This window comes from Falco cherrug, chromosome 12, assembly GCF_023634085.1.
Source record: "Falco cherrug isolate bFalChe1 chromosome 12, bFalChe1.pri, whole genome shotgun sequence".
Lineage (NCBI taxonomy): Eukaryota > Metazoa > Chordata > Aves > Falconiformes > Falconidae > Falco > Falco cherrug.
This window is the reverse complement of record NC_073708.1, coordinates 35480471-35499312: the sequence shown is the minus strand read 5'-3', so window position 1 is coordinate 35499312 and position 18842 is coordinate 35480471. Positions and strand designations below refer to the sequence as shown.

Below are 18842 nucleotides of genomic sequence, written 5' to 3'. Positions count from 1 at the left end.
TTTTTGTAAGGAGGTGAGGCATATTTCCCTTCTGAGGCTGGGAAGGAATTTTCTGATCTTTCAGCAGAGTGAAACAAACCCTGATTTTGATGGCTTCCGTCTTCTCTTATGTTTTTGCAGCTCTTTTAAAAAGCTTTCTCAGTGTTACTAAGATTAATATGTATTCTGAGAATCTCCCCAAATCATATTTTACCTCCTACTTTGGTCTGGTTGTGATTTGTCTTTGAGGTGTTAAACATTCACATTAAATATTCACATCCACAGTGGGCTGTGATTCTTCCCCCCCTCACCCCAGGAGGTGGAATACACTTTTCATGTCATTTGTGTATAAAGTGTGAGAGTAGTCTGGAGTTGCTACAAAGGCTGTAAGAGCACCTCTTCCCTCTTAGATAACAGTGAGGATCTGAACCAGCATTTACATTTGACAAAATGCCCAGCTTTTGGATCCTGAACATTCTCTTCTTAACATGCTACTAAGGCACAGGCTGCCATTTTTATAATGGAAGCAGATGTTGGGCTGGGTTAGCATTGAGTAGCCTTTCTTTTGAATAGCATGTTGTTTAGACTGTAGAAAGCATTCTAGAAATGTTCCTACAATGTTTATCTTTTGTAATCACCTCTTCACTAATTCCACATACCTTATGGTTGATCCACATCTAATGATTCTTATATATGGGGTTTACTCCTGTAATCATTTCAGCCGAGACTGAGCATTCAGGACTGTTATTTATGCCATTGTGTCTGTGAATTTACATCTAGGATTATATTTGTCAGCTGTTTGGTTCTAAATCGATATGCCAACAGCAATAGAAAACGTGTTCCTAATTGCATTGCAAACTGGGAAATCTGCAACTAGTTCTAATAAACTCAGTCTTACCCATTGAGCACACCATGTATTTTGCTGTTGAAATGGAGGGGGGGAACCTGAGCCAGCTCTGTGCCTTAGAAAATAACTTGACACCTGCTGCTGCATGAACAGGTTGTTTCATAGAATAAGAATTTTCTCATAATGCGTAGTGCTCTGTATAGAGGATTGGGGATGTATGTCTGCAGAGTATCATTGCAAGTTAGCCTGCATACAGGTTAAAGAGTCACCATGCATCCTTTTTTTCAGGTATTTAGCTGATGTGAAGTTTTTCGGACTTAATCCTCTTACATTCAAAATCATTCAAACAATATTCAGATCACCATTCAAGTCGTGGGGCTTTTTTTATTGTAGCACCTAAGAATTAGATGTATGGAGACGTTATTTTCTGTGTCAGTGTAACCGTATTTCATGAATTGTGGATGTTGGCAATGCTGACAAGTGCCTCTTAGGAACAAAAACCTTTAACAAATGTTGGATTACTTAATTATTAGCTGTCTTATTACCTGGGTCAATGGATGCAGACCAACATGGCATAAACACGTTGTGCCTTTAGGGGTCTATAGGGACAGAAAACATCAAAAAAATAGTCACAGCCCCCTTCCTTTCTCAAAGAACACATTGGGCTTTGTTTAAATGCAAGCTGTTGATTCCAGAGGACTTTTTCCAGAAGACAAAATAGAGGATATAGTGGAAGCCTGTTTTTTGTTCATAAGCGGAAAAATTTGGTATGAAAGGTCACTTCTGACCATTTCTAAGCAACTGTAAGGGATTTATTTGCTCAAATAAATTCTTTAATCTGCCTGTGTTATCGTTTTGTGAATATATTCACTGTTCCAGCTACACAGAGCCATTGTTAATGCCAGCAAGGCTGCAGAACACATCCTACAGTAAACGACAATAGTCTCAGAAATGAAGGCAAAAATGAAAATGTGGCTGCCTGTTAAAATACTGGATCTAATTAACATAATCTTACAAACTCCACTTGTAACTGCCTATCTAATAGTTCAAAAACAACCGTGGAGAGCTGGTGCTTTGTTCACTATACCAGATGGTGCGCTGTACATAGACTGCTTTCAGAAAGGCAGGCATTCATAACAATGCATCTTGTGTACAGTGTTACATATACATAAATCTTAACCTCTGATAAAGCAGCGATACCAATGAGTCGCCAAATCTCCATCTGAATAGTTTTCTTTACATCATACTTTGTTCTTTTTTTTTTTTTTTAAAAAAAAGAGTATCTCTACAAGTTGTGTTTATCTATACAGAGAACAGACAGTAAATTATCAAGCGTCTAATGGTGAGGCTTTATAAGCTTATCACTCTTTTTTTGTGGACAAATCTGTTGTTTGCTTAACACTGTAATCAGTCTGAAGCAGAACCAGTGATTTTGGTGCTCAAACGTCATACCAGATACTAGTAACCAAGTGCCAAAATGGGCCATGCACCAGGGCAGTTAGTGTTTCACAAAAACTGTGTGCGTGTCATTCAAAACCACCCTTTGTAAAGGGAAGATAAAGCACTTCCTAGCTTTTGGAAATGCTTTAAACGGTTGATGTACTCGTGGTGCGTGAAGTTGGCCAGGCTGATGTGGTGTGGTTTACCAGACACCGCGCTGCTTGCACCATCTGTGGGTATTTCAGCAACGTGTGGGTGAAACCGCCCTTCAAACCGTGGCGGAGGGTATCCTTTGAAGCGAAAACGTCGAGCAGGCGTGGATCTGGGATCTGTCGTTCCGAGGGGCGCTCACCGGTCACGCCCCCGCGGCCGTCCCGCGTCAGGGCGGGGTTCGCCGTGCCGAGGGGCCCGCGGCGCCCGGGCGAGGCCGGCGGGGACGGTGCGGGGACCAGGAGCCGGCCCGGGCCCTCGGCGAGGCGGCAGGGCAGGTGTCGGGCCGGGGCGGTCGGAGCGGCTCCAGCCCCTCGGGCAGGCCGCGGTAGCGGGGGCCGCGGGGCCGGGCGGCGCGGCCGGTGTCCCGGCGCAGGCACGGCTGCGGCGCGGCAGGAGGCCCGGCGCCCGCGGGCGGGGGCTCGGCCGCGGCTGAGGGCGCTGCCCGGAGCCGCTGTCGGGCCGCGGACGGCGGCAGCCCCCTGTGCGGCGGGCTGGGCCCCGGCCGCCCGGCCCGCGGCGCTGTCTCGGTCGCGTGTGGCCCGGCGGGCTCCCCGTGCCGCGGGCACCGGCGGGGGCTCTGCGGCCCGGGTTGAAGAAGGTCGCCTTTGTGTCGGATAGGGAATGCGGGCGTGGGGTGGGGACCCCGCGGAAAAAGTGCCTGAGCAGTTCACCAATAAAGGTGATTAATACGGTAATGTCATCCAAGGACTTGTTAGGGAGACCGGGTAAAATTTTACTAATTTCCCAAGCTACATAGGGAGATTTTCTGTCTGTTTCTCTGCTTTCCCTGGTCAGCATCTCCAGGCCAGGCTCTCAGGCAGGAGGGCTGCGGCACGGGCTCCCTAAGGCCATGCATTACATTGCTGGAGACAGTTTTTCTAGAGACTTCGTGCTCCTTTGCAAGAATGAACGTTATAGATTTGTGTCCCCTTTCCCCCACAATAAAGGACTGGGGGTGTGAATATTTATATAGTCTATTGAAAAACAAAGTTTGAGAGGCAGTAGTTGTTGAGTGAATCAGGATGTCTGGCTTGCAATTTTTAGGAATTACTGTAATTTCTTAGCGTTCTTCAAAAAAGCAGAAGTTTGCGTGTATATTTCTGTCAGTACATTGCACCAAGGAATACCCTCATGCCGTTTCTCTGGTTTTGAACTGTTCGATGCTACAGAATTCTTATTCAAATACTGCTGCACAAATAGAAAGAACACAATTGGTAGAGCTACTTCTAATACTCTCTTTACATCTGAAAAAAAATTTGACTTTGCTTAAGAAGTTTTAACTTGAAGGTACTGTATAGACTATAATAGGTGTTTTCTAGCAGATACTTGTTAGTATAAAAAAATAGGCAATAAGATCCAATTTAAAGTTAACTATATGTTCTTAGTTCTTAAGGAGATGTGTGTGAAAATCTATGAAATGTCTCCATTTCAAAGTAATTTACTGCAGAAGGCCAAGCTTTCGTCTCACAGAAGATTATAGTCATTATCAAAGGTCAGACTCCACTAGAGTGCTAAACATTTAGTGGAACAAATTTTGTTAGTCCTAAAAATGTATTGTGGAAGAGCAGTAGTAGCCTAATCTCCCCTTAACAATAAACTGCAACTTGTTCTAGAACTGAAGATTATCTTGCTTATTTTATGCCTTCCCTTTGATTCCATTATCAGGCTTATTTAGTATGTAGTAACAGTGACGGGGGTTTTGTTGTTTTTGTCCATAAAACCAGAAGATTATTTTCAAATCCCTATGTTCACCTGCAGGCATATAGTTCCTCATAAAAGTGGGGTCCTGATTGTAAAAGTGATCTCATCAGTTGCTGAACGTGCTCAGCAGGCATATTGCTGGAGGGCTGCTGAAATGGAGGAGTAGTACCTGTGTAGTATGCCAAGGAGCAGTGTCTGCAGGACATGAAGAGCAAGAAAAAAGAAAGGATAGAACCTTATCTTACTATTTTGTCTTCTGAGAACTGGATAAGTAATCATGACTGAAGAATTAAACGCTAGTTACATTTGGAATTGTGGAACAACGTGAGACACATGATTGCTACGCACATTTTATGTTGGACGTTTTAACAGAATGTTCCATTAGGATTTTTGAAGTCAATTTTCAGAGAATGTTAGATCAGTAGAAAAATTCAGCTAAGCAAAACCAGACAACCATTGGCCATTTCAGTTTAAATCAGCAACCATTAGAAAAGGCCTGATACACAGAAGAGGACAGACCTTCAAAACTGTGCATTACTGTTAGGGCTCTGATTACTGCAGTTTCAAGAATGGCTTTTGTGAAGTAGACACTGGTTTATTCAGAAGGTTGTGGGTCTGACTGTCCCCTTGCTTGCAAAGTTATTGAATTCATTCATACAAATAAAATACTGGCAAATAGATGATGTATACAAAGTCCAGAATAATGCAGCTTTTGTTTTCTCCACCTGACATTTTTATATCTGAAAAATGCGTATAATTGTACTTCCTTTCCCAGTATAAACAGTGCAGTGCTTTATTAATGCTAAATGTTGATAGATAATACCCTCCTTCAGAGGTTATAAAAGTGTTATTTTAATGGTTTATAGAGAAGGTTTTAGGTGGTATGGTATCTGCATGCAGCATTTTACAGCATAAGATAAAGTAGGAAAGATTGCGGTTATATGTGATGGTATAAAGCATTTGGGGCTAGAGGAGTAGCTAGGAATACGTACAGAAAAAATCATTGGCTAACAGCTGTCATCTAGAGGCTAGATCAGCTGGAGTAAAGCAGCCTAGAAACAGAAGCCTCTGGCATTTTCTGATCCTGGGTAGGAAGCATCTGATTATTTCAAAACATCACTTTTTCCAGTGAAAGCATCATCAGAGACTGTATCTTAGATGCTGGGGGTTTTTTAAAGCATTAGATAAGTTTCAAGAACAACCACCCTTCCTAGCTGGATTAATAAGGAAAAGTGTTGGGGAAAAGAGATAACTGTATGATAACTGCTTTTCTCTAGAGTTCATCCAGTCTTCTGGGCCCAATCTGGCTTTGCCCAATCTGCCTTTGACAAGATGTCTCATAGAACCTCAGAATAGTTGAGGTGGCAGAGCAATACTCTTCCAACAGACTTTGCTGCATTTCAGAAGCGTCTTGGTGGTTGTGTCTTTGCTTGGAAATTCCATGGAACTTGTGGCTGTAGTAGTCCCAGAACAAGATAAGAAATGGGAACTGGGAGACAAAAGAACAGACAATATTTCATCTCTCAAGAATAATTTGGGGGAACAGCTAATATGTATATTGAAATGGAAGCCTTAATGAAGCTGTGTAGGTGATGCAAACTACCGGCAAACTTACTGTTGGATGTCAGTGTAAAACCTCCTGTAGCTATCACTATTCTTGATCACATATGGCAGAATAGTGATTGATTAAATTGTAATATATAAACTATACATTTTCAGTCCCCTTTCTGTGGTAGCTGTTTGACAACTGGTGTTTTTCAAAATCTGCCTAACAGCAACAATGTATTATCATTAGTATCAGAAGTGTATTAGGTGTGGACCTTTTGACATTTGATCATATCATGCTGGTGAAAGAGACTGCAGTATTTTGCCTAAGCTTAAGTGAACACAGACAACATGTTGATTGTATGTTCAGGCACCCTCAGGAAAAAACATTGCAGAATTCTTGGACAAACTGATGGTCAGCTGGGTGTATGATGTGCTGTTATTCACTCTGTCTTGTGGCTGTGACATGGAGAACTTCATGCATCTTCAGATACATGAATAATTGGGATAATGAAGTAACATTACTTTTAAAGTTTATGAATCATAGAGCCTAATTTATGCCTTAGTTTTCTTACCACTGTGGAAAAAATGGCCAGCCTTCTCCATTGGACTGTCACTGACCTCAGGATTCCCAGATGATGTCCTTTATGGTGTGTACATATGTAGTGCTTATGGCCTGGACTGCTTGAGAAGCAAAGGAGTCTGTATGATAGGTAAAACTGACACAGAAGTACATAGTACTTTGGTCTTCTTGAAACCTCCTTAAACCCTTGTCTTTCTCATGCCCTTCAATAAGACTTGTGGAGGTGATACTTGGTTTGTGAGCAGTGTTGAATGCCCTCAGCTGCACTGTAGTCAGTGGCAGTCATTTTTGAAACTCAGACCGCATGTGTATGGAAAACTGGGACTTGCATGTGAAGGTTTGTGTCCTTGCAACTGCGTAAAGAAAAGAATGCTTATGTGATGAGATGACCTGTCTCATCTGCCACCTCCTCTTCCCTCTTCACCCCTCAATTTTTGGCAAGTCATGAGCCAGTATCGTAGTACAAACAGAGTACTGGATTCAAATACCATCCGGGTTTCAGCACTTTGTCTAGTTCATGACTGTGCCCTCCACCACCAGTGCCTCCCTCGTTAGCCCCTTGAACATTCTGATGGTGGCTGTCCACGGACAAATAACCCAAGCATAGTGGTCAGCCAGTGATCACAGTGTCATTCCAGAGCACTCGTTGCATATGCTTTTGCCTTTCAGAAAAACAGGGAATGTAGTGGCAAGCTGATGGAAAGGAAGGAAAGGAATGTGTGGATGTGGAAACAAATTGGAAGAATTCTGTGGGAGTTAGACAATGTGGAAGATAGAGCATTTCAACTAGTGTCATTTGTTCTGCTGTTGAACCACAACATCTTTTCCCATGTGTTAATCTTTCTGAAAAATCCAGAGAGGGAATGAATTAACACTGGTCTAATGCACTAGCAGGTATATTAGCACCATGAAGAGGTGTTCCTTTGAGTGTGTAGCTTATTGGAGAATTTATTGCACTGTACATTAATAAAAATTTGCCTATTCTGGTTGCTGTTTGTTACTGCAGTTCCTGTTTTGTGAGTTGATGAAAAACCTCTTGCAAAATGTTTTGCTTTGAGATCTGGATGATTGTCATATAATAGAGCAAATAGTTTTTCATTACTGTTGGTAACTTCCTTCTTGCATTACTATTAACAATGCAATCCAAGCCACCAGGTAGATCTTTTTGAAGCTTTGCATTCTGGCAATTTCTAATAAGATGAACGATAAGAATACTTCTGGCATCTGGCAGAAAAACTCTTAACTTCTGTGTAATAGCATAATAAGAAAAATTTGGTTAAAACATTTCAAGGAAGTAAAAATGGTTTTTCATATTGGAAAGGAAGATTTTACTGGTCTGGCTGTATGTTACATAATAAATATTGGAGTAGGGATAGTATTCTAGATTGATCCAGTATGAGCTATGCAGACATACACATAATTCTGTTCTGACAGTAATTCTTTCAGCTGCACGGAGTGCCTTTCTGTTCACACATAAGGGCATGTCTTCCAGCCTACTGTTCTGCAGCATGGATCTGATTTTATATCTCTTGTAACTTGAGTTGGAGCAGTCTGTTTGTTTAGTGGGGGACAGGCACCATCATCTCTTGTGGCATCGACATTTTTAAGGAAATAATTGTTTGTTTCTTTGATAGAAACTCCAGGGAAGGATGCAGGGCTGTGAATTTTGCCCAGAAGTAGGTACCCAAGTACCTGTAGGGAACAGAGCCAAAGATGCACTTATTTTTATTCAGTGTTTTTTACCGGCTAGTCCATCATCATGTTGCCTCAACATGCCAGATGCCACTATCCTGTTGACAGACTTCTATTTCACTGTTGTTAGATGGCCTAAGCAGCAGAGAGCTGTGGATTCCACTGTAAGAACCCAGAATCTATAGCCCTGACTTTAATCACCTAATGTTGACATTTCTTAATTTATTTTATTGTCTCCAGTAGCTTCTACTTGCACCATTTTGTTCAACCTATATGAATGTTTCAAATGTGAAGGCAAATATTTTACTTACCTTTTGGATATTTACTTAATTTAATTCATAATGCTTGGGGTACCAGAGCTCCTGCGCATGTGTGGGCACATGAAGAAACAATGAAGGGGGTCTGTCCTGCCATGCAGTGTTTCCAACAAGTGTGACATACATAAGCTGTGATTTAATATAGGATCGAGACATTAAAACTCTAGTACAATTATTTAATGCAGTGATATTGCTGACTCACATTTCAATGTGTGGCATCCATTTGCTAAGACTTCTATGCTGAATTCTCCACTTTTAAAAGACAAAAACATTTAATTGTTTTTCTGGAAAAAAAATCTGTCTGCATGAATGGCTAACGGGAAGTAAATATAAAACCCCCCACAACTCACAGTCAGAAAAGACAGTTTTCTGAGATTTAAAAATAGAATTTAGGGTGAGTTGTATTTATCCTCTCATTAGCTTTTCTGGCTAACAAGCAGAAATACTGTCACAATAAAAGGTATTTCAAAGAAAGCTACCATTTAATATTTATTACACAAGAGGAATCATAAATGTGCTTTTATTATAATTGAAATACGTGTGTATATCCGTATATGATCTCATAGCAAACAAGTTATACCTGAACCTTTCAAAGAGGAAAAAATCCCTGTATGCTTGTAAACCAGGTACAAGACTTAGCAGAAGAGCTGTGTTTATGGTGTCAACCTTTTGACTTAATAGACTGCTTTCACACATTTGTGTCCTACAGTAATAATGTATTATTTTACATTACCAGAACCATTAGCTGTTTCTGTATAACAAACATTACATGTGACTTGCAACGTAGCTTAAGATTGCCTAAAAAAATCTTCTAAGTAAAATAATATTGACTGCAACTTAACAGTGGTATACATCTCAAACATTTATTTGGATTATTTGCAAAATTAGACTAAACTTTGCAAAGATTAGGCTTTCATTTATGTTAGAGAAGTTCCTGCTTCTGAAAGGGATAGATATGCAAGAGCTTGTGTTACTTTGGGTTTTCCTGCTTCTACCCAGAATAGAAGGGCATCATCATCAAAATCTTCGTATGATTTTTTTAGAGAAACTGGGATGAGGCTCATTCAGTCGCAGTCCACCCCAAGCATTTGTTAGCAGCCTGATTTGTTGGCTTGTGCACTTGTACCTTTGAGCATTGAATTAGCAGATTGTGTACACTTGCCCAAAAGAAGACATTACTGTTGCTGAGGCATGCTACAGGAAGTTTTAATTACTTGAACATACCTATTTACCCCAGTAGAGGGAAGCAGCACATACACATACAGCTCCAACGCCCTTCAAATAAAAATACTATTCTCTTAAAGCCGCACCTGTTCTAGCCACAGGCATGTGTAATTTTTTACCAAACAAAAAGTAAGAAAACTGAAGAAACTAATAGCTATTAAAGAAGAAATGGCGTTTTATTAGAGTTGGGTAACATATTGCTAGCCAAATGCCTGGTCAGTTAGTGTACGTCTGTGTTTAGCACTGTCTGTTCAGAGCCTTCTGTCACTGTCCTATGTTGAGATTTACTGAAGCACCTTCTGACAGAGGTTCAAACTTAGGTGGGAGCACAGTAGAACCATAGTCACTTGGCTTCTCTGTCACTTTTTGTATTTGCCTGAGGAGAGCAGGAAGTCCTGGGAGGTAGTTAATTATGGGAGTTCAGTCAATGGTTAATATTTTACAAAAGATAATCCACACCCTCATATTATTTTCACTCTGTTTACTGATACTGCTTATACCAAGTATCTCATTCAGTAAACATTAGAACAGTGCTGTTAAGTTCTGTAATAACAGAATGGGCTGTGACTTCAGATCACAGGCATCTTTTGTGAACTATAATCTGCAATCATTCTCCTTTGTCATTGTGTACTACACAGTGACAGGGTTGACTTAAAAATGTTAATTTTTGTTGTTCCCGCATGTAGTTCAGCCCTGTCTTGTAAAATTATTGCAGGAATGTGTATACAAGTGTACATGTTACTCGTTACAGAGTTCTACAATTGGTGTTTTAATCATACTCTACAGAGAATGGAAATTTCATACTGGTCAGGATCACCACACAGGGATTCTGTTCCTTTGTGGCCAAATGGAGAGGTTGCTGGGTTTTTGTTTTTTTTTTTTTTAAGTGGCTTTGGGATTCACATAGTAGCTACAATGCCTTGTACTTCCTTTCACTATATAGGCATTACAGTATCTAAAGTAACAACACTAAGTCTTTCTAGTGCTAAGTCTTCTATTCTGCGCTTTTGTGCTAGGCAGAAAGACAAAATGTACATTTTATAAAGAAAACAATTTGGTAAATTATGACTACTCCTACAGATAAATGTTCCACTTGACAAAAATGAGAATTTGATATACAGCAGGTTACATTTTAGAGTTAAATGTGTCAGAGTAAATCTTGCTTTTCCCACTTGCATAACTTGTACTTTAGGGAAGCTAGTCACGTGTATAGAGGGAGAAAAATTTGGCCAGGTGTGACTTGTAAAGACTATTTTCTCTCACAGTAGCACAGGCTACAAAAGCACAGTAATTACTGACAGTGTGATGCCTTATTCTCAGTTAGCAAATTGGTGGTATTTTTTGCAGTTGTATTGACTTCCATAAGATTATTTTACAAATGGTATTCAGGTGCATACATTTCCCTTTCTGCTTATACGTTGTAGGTTAATACAAGCTGATAAGAGTAATTCCTTTTCATTCTTACTAGTAGACTGGCTTGGAGTAGGTGGGGAAGGCACTGAGTGATAACTTTCTGTTCAGTGTAAGGCCTGCCTACTTTGTGAATTTTCATTCTGATTCATGACAATCAGCTTTATTTTAAAGTCTTTTTAAATATTATTTTTGCGTATCTGTGCTTGCTGGGGAAAGTGTGCTAGCAACATAGGAGTTGGCAGTTAATATCTCACACAGCTTGCTAAAGTGATCCAGGTACAGTAACATGGATAGAGATGAAGAAAACTACTATGGAAGACACGGTAATTTACCTGCTTTCTTATGACAATTTGTAAATGCCTGATCTAAATCTCATTTATTTCAGTTGTATTATTTCACTTGACTTTAATGGGCTTCAGTTCATCCTCAAATGGCTTTCTATAACCTCTTCAATTATTAGCAATATCCTATTTTTTTTTCTAGCATGACATTTGCAAGTTTATTTAAATTACAGGTCAAAGGTAAACTTTTTGTACATCTTGTCAATTTGTATTTTAGATAAGTAATTTAGAATTGCTTTTTAAAATTATTATAGTAATCAAGTGCAACAGTTACATTCATATACTGTTTGAAGTCAGAACTGGTAAATGAAGTGTCTTGTGAAATTTTTATTTTGGTGATAATTCAATGTACAAAAGTACATTGTACAAAAACGTTTCATATCATAAAGCAGCCTTTGAAATAGATGTCTCATCTGCAAAGAGTGCATATCATCTCAGTTTTTAATCTTAGCAAAAAAACGACAGGCGTTACCCCTTGCCACTGCTTTCTTCCTTATGCCTACCAGACTCTAAAGCTTGGAATTTGCTTTCTTAATATGTTTGGGCTTTTATAGCTAAGGAAGTGGTTTGCTTTTACCAGGAGCTATGTAAATATTAATAACATCAATAATTTCCACCTCACTCCCAAGAAGTCTTCTCTATTTTTAAAGAATGGTAGTAATTAAGTAGGAAATTTGATATCTAATTTGGAAAAAAAACAGAATGAAAAAACCAGCATTTTGCTTGTGCTGTGAAGCTGTGATCAGAGTTGCTGTCATATGTTGTGGTAAGGAATATTCCAGTGATGCTACAGACTCCTTCTGTCTGTGAATGTTAGTGTTTTTTTAACTTTAGAATCTAGTTATCTTTTCCTATGTAGACTGCCATATTCTGTAATGGATTTATGTTGAGACCTAGGTGACAGAGGAAGACAATTTGAGCAGTGTTGCACTGCACCATGCCATGATAAGCACACTGACTTCTGGCAGCAAGGAACAATTCTTGGAAGAAGTTTGCAGTACTGCAGTAATTTTACTGCTGTTAATGACACTTACTATCTCACAGCATCCCTCTTCTTGCCTGATGGAGATTAAAGTCTCCATTTGAATCAGAGCTGATTTTCTGGAGTGCTTTTTTTTTATTTTTTTTATTAGTTAGAGGATATTAGTTTTCATTGTAGCAATATTGTGGAGTTCACCTACAACACTTGAGTATGCTCCATAAATACATGTATTTTTTGACATACATTTTTCTTTGTTCTGTTTCAGAGGCACACAGGTATGACATAAATAACAAAACTTGAGCTACATACACTGTTAGACACTGTTGATCTTATTATGGAAAGGAGGACAGTTGAGGAAACACATTACATCTTGCCCAGCTGGTTGCATTATAAAACTATTCTGCCTGATGGAGACATTCTGGAAGCTCAGGAGGTTGCCCCTGTCAACAAGCTTTCTCGGAACAACACAGACTGCAGAAACATCTGTATGCAAAATACAGGTGTATGGCTTCCCTGCTGAAAGTCTGTATCGTATGTTTGAAAAAGTAGCTTGTTGCCATACCAAGGAGATCAGAAATCACTGCTTTCTATCTGGAAAGTAAACAATGCATAATGTGTGAGAAAAGATAAAAATGAACAAGCGCACTAAAATACATTTGGGGCATGCTACGTCTTAGCTGGCTGCCACCAGACAGTTACAGCAATGATGGACTTCAAGACATCCTTTTGACTCTCTCTGTGCTGAGACATGGTTCATTTACCTAATCTCTTCCCAGCAGGTATTTGTCTAATCCATTCTTGAAAGCTTAGGGTGAGGAAAATTCAGAAGTACGCTTGGAAAACCTGTTCTAGTGTATAACTGCCTATGTGTTCTGAAAGGTTTCCTAATGCCTAATGTAAACCACCTTTGCTGTAAATGAAGTTAGCTTCTGTCTCTGACAGAGGAAGCTGAGGACAACTGATCACTGTGGTTTTTATATGGTATTTGAAGACTGTTTTGTGCTCCTTCCCTTAATCACAGTCACTGAAGTTTGCATTCATTTACTGCATTTTGTAAACTCTTAATGTCTTCTATTTAATCAGTCCTACTCTCTCCATTTGTCTGTATCTTCTGAAATTCTAGTGCCATGATCTAGAAATAGTTTTTTCAGCTGAGGCCGTACATGTCCCAAGCACAAGGAACAGTGACTTCACCTGTCATACTCACAATTCTTGAATGAGTTTGTGCTTTCTTTTGCAAAGCGATCACTTTACTGAATCTCTGTTTGTAGTCTGCCATAATACTTCAGGGTTCTTCTCATCAGTGGTGTTGAAAGCAATTCTGTATGGATTTGTGAATGGAATTTGTCTTTATAACATCCGTCAATTTATGAAGATCACTTTGAATTGTTAAATTGTTTATGAATTTCTGTTTGATTATGTCTCCAGAAGTGTTGTAACAATTGTCACCTGCACAGTCACAATGTGTTCATTCCACTTCATTGTTCAAATTGTTAAGGAAAGTGTTGAATAGCTTTGAAGAATAGGTTTCTTGAGTAGCGGGACTGAGCTAACTACTAACATTCAAGAGTGAGAACTTGTGGTCTTAATGAGTGATTCAGTGAAAGTGTTTGTCCCCATAGGCAAGTTAATTGTAAGAAAGAATTACTAGGAATGGACTGAGATCAAATAGAAATTGTCATCATGTGGTTGTATAAATCACAGCCAATAGTTGTGGTGAATATCCTATCCAGGTCTAGCCCTTCCTTTTCCAGAGGTATGTAGTAGCACTGAAAGAGGTACAGAAAAGGAATATAAGCATGACCAAAAGTATGGAATGGCTTATGTAGGAGAAACAATTGAGCAGACTAGGACTCTGGGAGACAGACAAGTAAAAAGGACTGTAATAACCAGTACAATTATTAGCAGCATGCCATGCTGCTCCATGATGTAGGGCAAGTTAAGTAGAGATTCATGGAATAAATGAGAAAGAAATTTGCCCACAACTTTTAAATACAAAGTCACTACCTTTGGTTTAGAAAAGTGTTGCAAATCTCTGTAAACTCATTTTTATGGAAATACCACTATGTTTGCCTTGATTTTGCATTTCTCCTTACGTATTCACTGTGGTCCCTTGTTAGACACAGGGTATGGGTCCAGTGGATCTCTTGTGATCTCGTTTGGCTGTTTTTAACTGCTAAACTTGGCTCCTGTATAAGCAATGAACAAATGTTCACTTCAGTATGCCTTAGGGCCAATAGGGAGTAATGTTACAGATGCTGAATTGTTCTGGAGATAAATTATTTTGTAGAAATACTTACTTTGTAGAAATTGCTGTGCAAAAAGGTTCTTCAAAATACAGGTTTTGGCCCAGCATCAGGTATTGTTGTGGTACACTTGTTTTCTGGACCATGGTGGGTTCCTGTAGTACCTGTGTAGCAGCATAAAACATCTTCTGCTCCCTGGAGTTGTCACACATCACTCCTCCGAAGTTTTAGCTTTCCCAGTCTCTTCTGTGTTAAAACATACTTGTATTAGGAGCCTGGTAAGGTGGACCTGAACACCTCAAACGAAGGCTAAATAAAATTTTATTATCTGCTGTGTTTATTGTACTGGACTGTGTGTATTTTGATAAGGTTTTTCTGATATAAACCAAGAACAAAATCTGGCATTTAGTTAATAAGTAAACTCTGCTTTTGTGAAGTTGCTGAATTCTTCTCTAATTGAAGAAGTATTTTTTCTGTGGGCAGGCAAAGGCTTAGGCTGGTAACACCCTTTAATACCAGGTATGTTCAGCAGAGGAGATCCTTTAGAAGGCAGTAAGAAAGCAGTCTGAAACAGTATTGTAGTGTTGACATGTGAGTGAAGAAATAATTTTTCATTGCACAGATTTTGGTTCAGTGTATCTCCATAATCACTGAACTTTAAAAAAATCCCATAAAGCTGAATAGCTGTCTTCAAAAGGAAAAGTCCAAATCCTGGTCTGTTGAACGAGGGACTGCATCTTGCTCTTCACACAGTTGTTTGAAAATTGAAAATGTAAGTTCTACTATAAATTTTTGTTACTCTTTCCCAAGTGAAATCATACTGTAATTCATCTTACTGAAGTCCACATTTGAAGCACAGATTGGTGGGTTAGTATTTGGCATTTTCTTGATATAGTTTGTTTGCTTGTAGAGTGACTCAATTGGAACTAAGCTAACCAGGATAGCTGTGTGAAACAAATTCCTTCCCCTGTAAACTTTGGCCAGCTGTTACTGCCTGCTTCTAGGAGGAACTTGACTTGACCTTCTGGTTCTGAGATTCATGTAAAGCAACAACTGTGTTCAGGGGTGTATGCATAACCAACTTTAAAACCTGCTATTCTTCCTACACTGGGATATGTGATGGGTGTGTCCACTTGAGAGTTAGAGAATATTGTTTGAAACATGTGCTTTTCTGCCGGCCTTGCAGTGCTGCACATCATCTCCAGCTCTGGAGAAGCTAGTGCAGTTACCCTAGCTGTGCAGGGTAACGTAGAGCAAGGTCCACACTGAATTTCCACAGTTTCCAGCCATGCTTTGTCATCTGGTAAGTCCAATGCAAAAAGAGCAGACCTGCAGCTTTATGTCTGTAAAGTCCTGTAACCAAAGTAGTGGGAAGTAAGAATAACTCTGCAAGACTGTAAGTGTAACATTAAATACAGACATTACTCCAAACTGTTCTTTTAGAGAAAAATCAGAAGGGCTTAACCTGTAGCTCCAGAGAGGTAGGTTCACTCCCTTTGCTGCCAAACTCACATAGCACGGGGCTATGAGATATAATCCTTGCCTCTCAAATATCAGTGACCTTCTACTGTGAACACTGTGCACAGGTGTAGTGATAGGATGTACATTAAAGGTTATTTATCATGTGGTAAATATGAGGCCCTCAAAGTGTTAAAGCTAGAAGAAAAAAGCTTTGATCTCATGTACAAAAACTAGGTGATTGTATTGGTGAATTACTGATACTCCCTGCATGAAATGATTTTAACAGAACTGATTAAATAGGAATATATGGAAGATGTTCTTCAAAGACTGCTTTTAACACACCCCCCCTCTATACAGATTTTATTTTAAATAAGGACGTATTTTTATACTGTTTTTATTTTAAATGCAGGTGAACCAAGGAAATTTGACCCAAAGTTCAGAGGACCTATTCATAACAGGTAAATACTATAACTTGTTCTATTTAATTCTTTTGGTTTTGCAGTGAACAGGGGATAAAAAAAATTGTTAACAAAACTTACGAATTTGATTCTGTAATTCTTTTAAACCCAGAGGCAATCCTTGCCACCCTTGAGGATGTATCATTACTGGGGAATATTTACTGTGTGCTCTTAAGTTCTTTCAATTTGAATGCCAATTCTGTATGCCTCATATTATCAAGTAGCTGCTGCCTTACCTTGTGCTGATAGAAGCAGGACCATTTGAGGTGGTGTTATGTTCTGGGGTGCCACGGCCATGTGGTGCAGCCTACCTTGTTTTCATACAGCATAGGGCTGGAACCCTGGCACACTATTCTTCAGTTTGCAGCTGATTTTCCTGCTCCCATAGTTGCCTCATCAAAGGACTTACTTGGTTCTCCCCAGTGTATGGCCTGGGTGCATCCCATTTCATTTGTACTGTGGCTGGCCAGTGGTGTAAATCCCTGGCAGAAAGTCAGTAGTGCTTGAACAGTGACAGCAGTGAAGTACTGCCAGTGATGTGGCTGGCTGCTGAGTGACTCAGCCCAGAAACCCTTAAGTGAATGGTTTTCACACGTATGAAAAGTGTCTCTGAAGTGAGTGAGACTACCTGTGGCACTGTGGACTGCAGGGGTGGTCCTAAAATATTGCAATTTAATGGTATTTTTGCGCAGTCTGTTACTGTGCCTTTCGGTCATGTGTGAGGAGTGGTGAAACACTGGTGATGGTATGCCTGGAGGACTTGTCTTGTTTTTACTGTTATTGTGTGGTCTAGTTAGTAAAAACTGTTTTTGCACAGGGCGTGCTGTCACATCTGTGTAGCTGCTGTCACAGCTTCTGCAATTCCAGGTGTATATATATGTGCTCTTCTAATTGTACGTTCCTCAGCAGCTTCTTGAAAACACAGCCAAATGAAAACAATACAGCACTACTATACCACATGTGTTCGTGCATTTTATAATGCTTTGGTGAGAGTATTGTTGGAAACAATATGAAAAGATTAAGGGTATCGCTTCATTATACAGTAGACCATAAGGCGAGCTGCATTGATGCTTATTGAGCATATTTTGCAATGAGGTGCACTTGGATTTAGATTCAGCGGACTGTTTCTGCAAGATGACTTGCTTGACCTTTTGGGGTCATCAATGCAGCACTGTGCACTGCACTATTGACATGCCTTTGAAGTAGTTTAAGATTATTGTTAATTTTTTGTAAAGACAATGAATGAACTGGATTTTTTAAAATTTATTTTTCCAGTTACTAAGAGTAAATGATTAAGAAACCATGGTCTTTCAAGCAAATAAAAGGCTATCTAGGTCCTATGAACAAAATGTCTTCTCAGAAGATATTCCAAAGAGTTCAACAAGAGGGAAATGGGCGTCTTCCCTGAATTTGCTTCTGATTTTGGGACTTTCCACTTTTCTGTGGGAGAAGAGATACTAGGAAGCTGAAAGCATACATTTTTGTCCAGACAAATGATTGCTAGTTATGGCTATGTGGGTGGGAGCTGTTTGTACACCTTGCCATAACTGGTATAACTCTATGTACAGTGTGCGTGGGGAAACACTTTGCTTTCTGCTCATAAAATAATTTGCCCTGTGCTTGGTTTCATTGTCAGTTTTCATTGAAAAGGTTGTCTTCATTTTTGAAAAATGGAGAGGGTGGGTTTCTAGGGAGACAGGCTGCATTGAAAGGTGCAGAGACAGCTGGAAAAGGTCACATCCCATCATTGTAACTGCTGAAGTTGGTGCATTTTTGTAGGTGCTGTAGAGTAGAAATGATGTTTTGAAGTTGTTGAGCACCAAGCTATCCCCCAGTCCACTAAAAGCCTGAAAAACAGAAACCAAGTCTTAATAATGGTGTATTAATATCTCTTAAAGAGTGGATTACTCCCACAATTTTTGTCAGATGGATCCTTTGCAAGGAGATTCAGTTCTCAACTTTTCTTTTTTTTTTTTTTTTTTTTTTTAATAGAAAAGAGCTGTTGTCAGTGGTTAAAAATGTTCAGCAACAGTGGGAAAAAGGAGTGTTCGACAAGGCAATGTATACACTGCTTTGCTAGTACCATCATTCTCAGGGGGGTTGTGTGTGGAGTTTGGTATATTTCATGCAGACATCTTTTCATTAAAAAGGATTAAAATGCAATGACTGTGTTGATTGACTCTGAGCCAACCAACTCATGAAAATCCAAAACTGTGTTTTCAAGATGATGTCTTTTATTGGTATAACTATGTACTGAAATTCTTTCAGGTTTTTTTCTGCTCTCATTCTGTACCATTCAAGACTGTCTCTGTTGTCCATAGAAAGATTAGTGTACAGTGGAAATATGTTGAAAAAGTGGATTTTATCTAACTTAAAAGTAGTTCTGAAACACACTTCTTT

General features: G+C 39.5%; 1 protein-coding gene across 3 annotated transcripts in view; it reads left to right on the top strand.

Annotated features, from left to right (window-relative positions):
• The window catches only part of SLC44A5 (solute carrier family 44 member 5), a 94314-nt gene that overhangs the window by 28902 nt on the left and 46570 nt on the right, over positions 1-18842 (top strand). For all 3 annotated transcript variants that reach the window (XM_055724989.1, XM_055724990.1, XM_055724991.1), the window contains exon 2: positions 16394-16442. In XM_055724989.1, coding sequence (XP_055580964.1) covers positions 16394-16442 — 49 coding nt within the window. The remainder of the gene's footprint in view (positions 1-16393; positions 16443-18842) is intronic.